The sequence below is a fragment of the Anomaloglossus baeobatrachus genome, chromosome 5, assembly GCF_048569485.1.
Source record: "Anomaloglossus baeobatrachus isolate aAnoBae1 chromosome 5, aAnoBae1.hap1, whole genome shotgun sequence".
Lineage (NCBI taxonomy): Eukaryota > Metazoa > Chordata > Amphibia > Anura > Aromobatidae > Anomaloglossus > Anomaloglossus baeobatrachus.
In genome coordinates, this window is record NC_134357.1 from 119,496,175 (window position 1) to 119,507,083 (window position 10,909).

A 10,909-nucleotide genomic window follows, 5' to 3' on the forward strand; every position below is an offset into this window, starting at 1 on the left:
TCGCATAACATGCGAGTGCAGTGCGATGTTGGGGGTGCGTGAGCGGAGACTCGGTGCAAAACGCAGCATGCTCCGATTGCACCGAGAGCACGATTCGAGACGAGAAAACAAAAAAAATAGCAAAAGGATACTGCCCCATTGATTATCACTGGTGCGACTGCAATCCTATTTTTTATTGGATTGTACTCGCACATGAAAATCGCAAGTGGACATGAGCCCATGGAGATTACAGCGGTATCCACCACTGAGAGTAGCGCAGATTACGCCAGACCGTATACGCTGATTGTGTATGCATCTTGACAACACATATGCTGCCATTGTGCTGACGCATACTTACCCTGATGCCGCCATCCAGAACCTCAAGCGACCATTAGATAAAGACCCCAGGGGGTCGAAACTTTATGAAAGACGTGTCGCTCAGTGTTTAACTATATCACTTGTAGTATGAAAAATAAAATATTTTTCTTTTGCATTAAACAATTGTGAGAGTGCGGTGAATTTTACATTGTTGTATCTTGATAACCACATGAAGACACAACATAGAGTGCTGCTCACCCCCCCAATGCAGAAGGGACCGATGTCAAGAACCCAGTGATTAAAGGGAACCAATCACCAGGATTTTCGAATATAAGCTAAAGCCAGTGCTATACTGGCACTATCAGGCTGATCCTATACATACCTGTAGTGGTCAGCTCAGATGTTTAGGTTTTGAAATCCAAAAAAGTAAACTTTATAAAATGAGCAACTTCTTCTGTGACAGCAGCAAAGGTGCAGATCATATATGCATAGTTATCCCCTCTCCCTCTTTTAGAATTAGCATAAGTAATTATACAAACAATTCACTTTGTCTTGCAGGACCTGTGAGGTCATACCCATGTGACCTGGTATCCAGCTTTGGTGGCTGAGGCCCTGCCACTTCTGGTCACATGGTTATGATCTCACCACAGGTCCTTCCACAGACAAAGTGAATCGTTTGTATAATGCTTATGCTAATTCTAACAGAGCGAAGGGATAACTATGCATATATGATCTGCTCCTTTGTGGCTGTCACTGAAGAAGCTGCTCATTTTATAAACTTTACTTTTTTGGATTTCCATACCTAAACATCCGAGCTGCCCACTACAGGTATGTATAGAATCAGCCTGATAGTGCCAATATAGCACTGGCTTTAGGTTATATCTGAAAATCCTGATGATTGGTTCCCATTAACTACAGCGGTCACGAGGACTGTAGTTGGGACGTTGTCTCTGCAGCCTGTCAACAAAGACCACAGCAGCACGAAAAAGGCAGCACTGGATTGGAGGAAGGAAAATACAGCACAAGTGGGTATTTTACATAGTTTAAACCCTATAGATAAAAATAAGAAAAGTGTATATTCTAGACCACCCCCTAAAATAACACCAGGTGAAACAAACATTGATGACTTCTTTCCAAATTATATCAAATGTCCAAAAGCCATCGGTATTAAATTTCACCTGACAAACCATCACTTTGGTGTAAAATAATTCAGATGAATCAACTTGACACTAGATGTAAAGGACAGAGATAAACAAAACGTAATGATGAGTGGCTGGATCCGGCACACGTAATGTCTGGCACTGTGGGACACATCAGCAACAAAGTGAAAACTGCAGCCAGATAAAAATATTAGACCAGAGCAGCAATCCTTAGCCTGTACACCAAAGCTCCAATATGACCCCCGGAGCAGCAATCCTCGGCCTGTATAGCACTGCTCCAGTGTGACCCCCGGAGAAGCAATCCTCTGCCTGTATAGCACTGTTCCAGTGTCACCCCAGGAGCAGAAATCCTGAGTCTGTAGAGCACAATTCCACTATAACCCCTGAAGCGGCAATCCTCTGCCTGTAGAGCACAGCTCCACTGTGACCCCAAGAGCAGAAATCCTGGGCCTGTAGAGCAGGAGCAGAAATCTTCAGCCTGTAGCGCACAGCTCCAGTGTGACCCCAGGAGCAGAGGTCCTCAGCCTGTAGCGCACAGCTCCAGTGTGACCCCAGGAGCAGAGGTCCTCAGCCTGTAGCGCACAGCTCTAGTGTGACCCCAGGAGCAGAGGTCCTCAGCCTGTAGCGCACAGCTCCAGTGTGACCCCAGGAGCAGAGGTCCTCAGCCTGTAGCGCACAGCTCCAGTGTGACCCCCAAAGCAGAAATCCTCAGCCGTAGCGCACAACTCCACTGTGACCCCCAGAGCAGAAGACCTCGGCCTGTTGCGCACAGCTCTACTGTGACCCCCCCCAGAGCAGAAATCCTCAGCCATAGTGCACAACTCCAGTGTGACCCCCAGAGCAGAAATCCTGGGCCTGTAGAGCACACAGCAACATTGTGACCCCAGGAGCAGAAATCTTCAGCCTGTAGTGCACAGCTCTACTGTGACCCCAGGAGCAGAAATCCTCGGCCTGTAGAGCACAGCTCCAGTGTGACCCCAGGAGCAGAAATCCTCGGCCTGTAGAGCACAGCTCCAGTGTGACCCCAGGAGCAGAAATCCTCGGCCTGTAGAGCACAGCTCCAGTGTGACCCCAGGAGCAGAAATCCTCGGCCTGTAGTGCACAGCTCTACTGTGACCCCCAAAGCAGAAATCCTCAGCCTGTAGAGCACAGCTCCAGTGTGACCCCAGGAGCAGAAATCCTCGGCCTGTAGAGCACAGCTCCAGTGTGACCACAGGAGCAGAAATCCTCAGCCTGTAGCGCACAGCTCCAGAGTGACCCCCGGAGCAGCAATCTTCGGCCTGCGGCTGCACTGACAGCCCCTAAATCAATGAGTGATGTGGCCGCCCGGCGCAGGCAGCAGCTGGACCCCGGCGAGCCGTCAATATCCAATTTCCCCCTGTAGGATGACACCAATAACAGCTACACGGAGGAATCCCTGCGCCCGGAGTCGCCGCACACTACGCTGCGCGCAGCGGCGCTGTTGTCATGGTTACTGCCTGCTGAATGGACCTGTCACTGATTAACGCGTGCAGTGCCGGGCGCCTCGCAGTGACACAATGTGGGGATTCCCGGACACCTCAGGCCGCCGCTCCGTCTCCACAGTCCGGTATCGGCTGCGGGGCCGCCATCTTTATTACAGCTGAGGAGGGAGAGCTGTCATCGGACGGGAGGGGACATGACATAGCAGGGGGTCACACCGACACAAACGAGACTCACATTTAACCGCCCGCTCGGTGGTGGAGTGTTTACCGTCCTTGGTGGACATGGTTCAGGCTGCGGGGCCTCTCCCGGCTGCAGTGACTCTGCGGCGGCCTCCTCCTCCTGGCGGCTCCGGCTTTTTTCAGGGAGGGAGAGGCGAAGGGAGGGGGGAAAGGAGGACAGAAGCGGAGCACAGCTAGAGCCTGGCGGTAGCGGCTGCTGGCAACATGGCGGCGGCAGCGCAGACTCTGCGGCTCACACGGCGGCGCGGGAAGGGGGCTGTCCCGGCCCAGCATGCACCGCGGCGACTCTCCCTCACTCACAGGGGAGGGAGGCGGCGGGAGGAGCAGGGGGACGGTGTGGGCAGTGTACACACATGGCACGGCAGGCGGTGCATACACACACGGCGCCGCGTCACCTCACGCTGCCTCCAGTCTGCCTGCTGTATACAGACAGCGGAGCAGCTGCCCGTGGCGACCAATCAAAGTGCAGCTCTCATTTTCTTCCCTGGTTGGGAAACAGAAGCAGTGATGTGATTGGTTGCCATGCACGGCTGACTTGCGCCCTGCACTGCACCGGCCCTCACTGTGAAGGAAGTGCCCGTGTCTCCTCATCCAGTCAAGTGCAGCCGACTGTATACTCCACAGCTGCAGCTGCCTCCACACTGTGCACAGCCGACTGTACACTCCACAGCTGCCTCCACACTACACAGCCGACTGTATACTCCAGAGCTGCAGCTGCCTCCACACTGTGCACAGCCGACTGTATACTCCACAGCTGCAGCTGCCTCCACACTGTGCACAGCCGACTGTATACTCCACAGCTGCAGCTGCCTCCACACTGCACAGCCGACTGTATACTCCACAGCTGCCTCCACACTACACAGCCGACTGTATACTCCACAGCTGCAGCTGCCTCCACACTGTGCACAGCCGACTGTATACTCCACAGCTGCAGCTGCCTCCACACTGTGCACAGCCGACTGTATACTCCACAGCTGCAGCTGCCTGCACACTGTGCACAGCCGACTGTATACTCCAGAGCTGCAGCTGCCTCCACACTGTTCACAGCCGACTGTATACTCCAGAGCTGCAGCTACCTCCACACTGTGCACTGCCGACTGTATACTCCACAGCTGCAGCTGCCTCCACACTGTGCACAGCCGACTGTATACTCCACAGCTGCAGCTGCCTCCACACTGTGCACAGCCGACTGTATACTCCAGAGCTGCAGCTGCCTCCACACTGTGCACAGCCGACTGTATACTCCAGAGCTGCAGCTGCCTCCACACTGTGACCAGCCGACTGTATACTCCAGAGCTGCAGCTGCCTCCACACTGCACAGCCGACTGTATACTCCACAGCTGCAGCTGCCTCCACACTGTGCACAGCCGACTGAATACTCCAGAGCTGCAGCTGCCTCCACACTGCACAGCCGACTGTATACTCCACAGCTGCAGCTGCCTCCACACTGTGACCAGCCGACTGAATACTCCAGAGCTGCAGCTGCCTCCACACTGCACAGCCGACTGTATACTCCACAGCTGCAGCTGCCTCCACACTGTGCACAGCCGACTGAATACTCCAGAGCTGCAGCTGCCTCCACACTGCACAGCCGACTGTATACTCTGCAGCTGCCTCCACACTGTGCACAGCCGACTGTATACTCCAGAGCTGCAGCTGCCTCCACACTGTGCACAGCCGACTGTATACTCCACAGCTGCAGCTGCCTCCACACTGTGCACAGCCGACTGTATACTCTGCAGCTGCCTCCACACTGCACAGCCGACTGTATACTCCACAGCTGCCTCCACACTGCACAGCCGACTGTATACTCCAGAGCTGCAGCTGCCTCCACACTGTGCACAGCCGACTGTATACTCCAGAGCTGCAGCTGCCTCCACACTGCACAGCCGACTGTATACTCCAGAGCTGCCTCCACACTGTGCACAATCGACTGTATACTCCACAGTTGCAGCTGCCTCCACACTGTGCACAGCCGACTGTATACTCCAGAGCTGCAGCTGCCTCCACACTGTGCACAGCCGACTGTATACTCCAGAGCTGCAGCTGCCTCCACATTGTGCACAGCCGACTGTACACTCCACAGCTGCCTCCACACTACACAGCCGACTGTACACTCCACAGCTGCAGCTGCCTCCACACTGTGCACACAGCCGACTGTATACTCCACAGCTGCAGCTGCCTCCACACTGTGCACAGCCGACTGTATACTCCACAGCTGCAGCTGCCTCCACACTGTGCACAGCCGACTGTATACTCCACAGCTGCAGCTGCCTCCACACTGTGCACAGCCGACTGTATACTCCAGAGCTGCAGCTGCCTCCACACTGTTCACAGCCGACTGTATACTCCAGAGCTGCAGCTACCTCCACACTGTGCACTGCCGACTGTATACTCCACAGCTGCAGCTGCCTCCACACTGTGCACAGCCGACTGTATACTCCAGAGCTGCAGCTGCCTCCACACTGTGCACAGCCGACTGTATACTCCAGAGCTGCAGCTGCCTCCACACTGTGACCAGCCGACTGTATACTCCAGAGCTGCAGCTGCCTCCACACTGCACAGCCGACTGTATACTCCACAGCTGCAGCTGCCTCCACACTGTGCACAGCCGACTGAATACTCCAGAGCTGCAGCTGCCTCCACACTGCACAGCCGACTGTATACTCCACAGCTGCAGCTGCCTCCACACTGTGACCAGCCGACTGAATACTCCAGAGCTGCAGCTGCCTCCACACTGCACAGCCGACTGTATACTCCACAGCTGCAGCTGCCTCCACACTGTGCACAGCCGACTGAATACTCCAGAGCTGCAGCTGCCTCCACACTGCACAGCCGACTGTATACTCTGCAGCTGCCTCCACACTGTGCACAGCCGACTGTATACTCCAGAGCTGCAGCTGCCTCCACACTGTGCACAGCCGACTGTATACTCCACAGCTGCAGCTGCCTCCACACTGTGCACAGCCGACTGTATACTCTGCAGCTGCCTCCACACTGCACAGCCGACTGTATACTCCACAGCTGCCTCCACACTGCACAGCCGACTGTATACTCCAGAGCTGCAGCTGCCTCCACACTGTGCACAGCCGACTGTATACTCCAGAGCTGCAGCTGCCTCCACACTGCACAGCCGACTGTATACTCCAGAGCTGCCTCCACACTGTGCACAATCGACTGTATACTCCACAGCTGCAGCTGCCTCCACACTGTGCACAGCCGACTGTATACTCCAGAGCTGCAGCTGCCTCCACACTGTGCACAGCCGACTGTATACTCCAGAGCTGCAGCTGCCTCCACATTGTGCACAGCCGACTGTACACTCCACAGCTGCCTCCACACTACACAGCCGACTGTACACTCCACAGCTGCCTCCACACTGTGCACAGCCGACTGTATACTCTGCAGCTGCCTCCACACTGCACAGCCGACTGTATACTCTGCAGCTGCCTCCACACTGCACAGCCGACTGTATACTCCACAGCTGCCTCCACACTGCACAGCCGACTGTATACTCCAGAGCTGCAGCTGCCTCCACACTGTGCACAGCCGACTGTATACTCCAGAGCTGCAGCTGCCTCCACACTGCACAGCCGACTGTATACTCTGCAGCTGCCTCCACACTGTGCACAGCTGACTGTATACTCCAGAGCTGCAGCTGCCTCCACACTGTGCACAGCCGACTGTATACTCCAGAGCTGCAGCTGCCTCCACACTGTGCACAGCCGACTGTATACTCCACAGCTGCAGCTGCCTCCACACTGTGCACAGCCGACTGTATACTCTGGAGCTGCCTCCACACTGTGCACAGCCGACTGTATACTCCAGAGCTGCAGCTGCCTCCACACTGAACAGCCGACTGTATACTCCAGAGCTGCAGCTGCCTCCACACTGCACAGCCGACTGTATACTCCAGAGCTGCCTCCACACTGTGCACAATCGACTGTATACTCCACAGCTGCAGCTGCCTCCACACTGTGCACAGCCGACTGTATACTCCAGAGCTGCAGCTGCCTCCACACTGCGCACAGCCGACTGTATACTCCAGAGCTGCAGCTGCCTCCACACTGTGCACAGCCGACTGTATACTCCAGAGCTGCAGCTGCCTCCACACTGTGCACAGCTGACTGTATACTCCACAGCTGCAGCTGCCTCCACACTGTGCACAGCCGACTGTATACTCCACAGCTGCAGCTGCCTCCACACTGCACAGCCGACTGTATACTCCACAGCTGCAGCTGCCTCCACACTGCACAGCCGACTGTATACTCCAGAGCTGCAGCTGCCTCCACACTGTGCACAGCCGACTGTATACTCCAGAGATGCAGCTGCCTCCACACTGCACAGCCGACTGTATACTCCAGAGCTGCAGCTGCCTCCACACAGTGCACAGCCGACTGTATACTCCAGAGCTGCAGCTGCCTCCACACTGTGCACAGCTGACTATATACTCCACAGCTGCAGCTGCCTCCACACTGCACAGCCGACTGTATACTCCAGAGCTGCAGCTGCCTCCACACTGTGCACAGCCGACTGTATACTCCACAGCTGCAGCTGCCTCCACACTGTGCACAGCTGACTGTATACTCTGCAGCTGCCTCCACACTGTGCACAGCTGACTGTATACTCCACAGCTGCAGCTGCCTCCACACTGTGCACAGCCGACTGTATACTCCACAGCTGCAGCTGCCTCCATACTGTGCACAGCCGACTGTATACTCCAGAGCTGCAGCTGCCTCCACACTGTGCACAGCCGACTGTATACTCCACAGCTGCAGCTGCCTCCACACTGTGCACAGCCGACTGTATACTCCAGAGCTGCAGCTGCCTCCACACTGTGCACAGCCGACTGTATACTCCAGAGCTGCAGCTGCCTGCACACTGTGCACAGCCGACTGTATACTCCAGAGCTGCAGCTGCCTCCACACTGTGCACAGCCGACTGTATACTCCAGAGCTGCAGCTGCCTCCACACTGTGCACAGCCGACTGTATACTCTGCAGCTGCCTCCACACGGCACAGACGACTGTATACTCCACAGCTGCAGCTGCCTCCACACTGCACAGCCGACTGTATACTCCAGAGCTGCAGCTGCCTCCACACTGTGCACAGCCGACTGTATACTCCAGAGCTGCAGCTGCCTCCACACTGTGCACAGCCGACTGTATACTCTGCAGCTGCCTCCACACTGCACAGCCGACTGTATACTCTGCAACTGCCTCCACACTGCACAGCCGACTGTATACTCCAGAGCTGCAGCTGCCTCCACACTGCACAGCCGACTGTATACTCCAGAGCTGCAGCTGCCTCCACACTGCACAGCCGACTGTATACTCCAGAGCTGCAGCTGCCTCCACACTGTGCACAGCCGACTGTATACTCCAGAGCTGCAGCTGCCTCCACACTGTGCACAGCTGACTGTATACTCCAGAGCTGCAGCTGCCTCCACACTGTGCACAGCCGACTGTATACTCCACAGCTGCAGCTGCCTCCACACTGCACAGCCGACTGTATACTCCAGAGCTGCAGCTGCCTCCACACTGTGCACAGCCGACTGTATACTCCACAGCTGCAGCTGCCTCCACACTGTGCACAGCTGACTGTATACTCCACAGCTGCAGCTGCCTCCACACTGTGCACAGCTGACTGTATACTCCACAGCTGCAGCTGCCTCCACACTGTGCACAGCCGACTGTATACTCCAGAGCTGCAGCTGCCTCCACACTGTGCACAGCCGACTGTATACTCCACAGCTGCAGCTGCCTGCACACTGTGCACAGCCGACTGTATACTCCAGAGCTGCAGCTGCCTCCACACTGCACAGCCGACTGTATACTCCAGAGCTGCAGCTGCCTCCACACTGTGCACAGCCGACTGTATACTCTGCAGCTGCCTCCACACTACACAGCCGACTGTATACTCCACAGCTGCAGCTGCCTCCACACTACACAGCCGACTGTATACTCCAGAGCTGCAGCTGCCTGCACACTGTGCACAGCCGACTGTATACTCCACAGCTGCAGCAGCCTCCACACTACACAGCCGACTGTATACTCCAGAGCTGCAGCTGCCTCCACACACTACACAGCCAACTGTATACTCCACAGCTGCAGCTGCCTCCACACTACACAGCCGACTGTATACTCCAGAGCTGCAGCTGCCTCCACACACTACACAGCCGACTGTATACTCCACAGCTGCAGCTGCTTCCACACTGTGCACAGCCGACTGTATACGCCACAGCTGCAGCTGTCTCCACACACTACACAGCCGACTGTATACTCCACAGCTGCAGCTGCCTCCACACTGCACAGCCGACTTTATACGCCACAGCTGCAGCTGTCTCCACACACTACACAGCCAACTATATACTCCACAGCTGCAGCTGCCTCCACACTACACAGCAGACTGTATACTCCAGAGCTGCAGCTGCCTCCACACACTACACAGCCGACTGTATACTCCACAGCTGCAGCTGCTTCCACACTGTGCACAGCCGACTGTATACGCCACAGCTGCCTCCACACACTACACAGCCGACTGTATACTCCACAGCTGCAGCTGCCTCCACACTATGCACAGCCGACTGTATACTCCACAGCTGCAGCTGCCTCCACACACTACACAGCCAACTGTATACTCCACAGCTGCAGCTGCCTCCACACTGTGCACAGCCGACTGTATACTCCAGAGCTGCAGCTGCCTCCATACTGTGCACAGCCGACTGTATACTCCAGAGCTGCAGCTGCCTCCACACTACACAGCCGAATGTATACTCCACAGCTGCAGCTGCCTGCACACACTACACAGCCGACTGTATACTCCACAGCTGCAGCTGCCTCCACACTGTACACAGCTGACTGTATACTCCACAGCTGCAGCTGCCTCCACACTGTGCACAGCCGACTGTATGCTCCAGAGCTGCAGCTGCCTCCACACTGTGCACAGCCGACTGTATACTCCAGAGCTGCAGCTGCCTCCACACTGTGCACAGCCGACTGTATACTCCAGAGCTGCAGCTGCCTCCACACTGTGCACAGCCGACTGTATACTCCAGAGCTGCAGCTGCGTCCACACTGTGCACAGCCGACTGTATATTCCAGAGCTGCAGCTGCCTCCACACTGTACACAGCCGACTGTATAATCCACAGCTGCAGCTGCCTCCACACTGCACAGCCGACTGTATACTCCACAGCTGCAGCTGCCTCCACACTGTGCACAGCCGACTGTATACTCCAGAGCTGCAGCTGCCTCCACACTGTACACAGCCGACTGTATAATCCACAGCTGCAGCTGCCTCCACACTGTGCACAGCCGACTGTATACTCCAGAGCTGCAGCTGCCTCCACACTACACAGCCGACTGTATACTCCAGAGCTGCAGCTGCCTCCACACTGCACAGCCGACTGTATACTCCAGAGCTGCAGCTGCCTCCACACTGTACACAGCCGACTGTATACTCCACAGCTGCAGCTGCCTCCACACTGTGCACCGCCGACTGTATACTCCAGAGCTGCAGCTGCCTCCACACTGTGCACAGCCGACTGTATACTCCAGAGCTGCAGCTGCCTCCACACTGTGCACAGCCGACTGTATACTCCGCAGCTGCCTGCACACACTACACAGCCGACTGTATAGTCCACAGCTGCAGCTGCCTCCACACTGTACACAGCTGACTGTATACTCCACAGCTGCAGCAGCCTCCACACTGTGCACAGCCGACTGTATGCTCCAGAGCTGCAGCTGCCTC

At 56.0% G+C, this 10,909-nt stretch overlaps 1 protein-coding gene across 8 annotated transcripts in view; it reads right to left on the reverse strand.

Moving 5' to 3' along the window:
- The window catches only part of PPP3CB (protein phosphatase 3 catalytic subunit beta), a 115,531-nt gene extending 112,073 nt beyond the window's left edge, over positions 1-3,458 (reverse strand). For 2 of the 8 annotated variants that reach the window (XM_075348822.1, XM_075348821.1), the window contains exon 1: positions 3,156-3,455. In XM_075348822.1, coding sequence (XP_075204937.1) covers positions 3,156-3,204 — 49 coding nt within the window. In that variant the 5' untranslated portion in view covers positions 3,205-3,455. Of the gene's footprint in view, positions 1-3,155 lie in introns of all 8 variants that reach the window. The other 6 variants (XM_075348826.1, XM_075348825.1, XM_075348820.1 and 3 more) reach the window with 5 other exon arrangements.
- Positions 3,459-10,909: the final 7,451 nt, after the last annotated feature.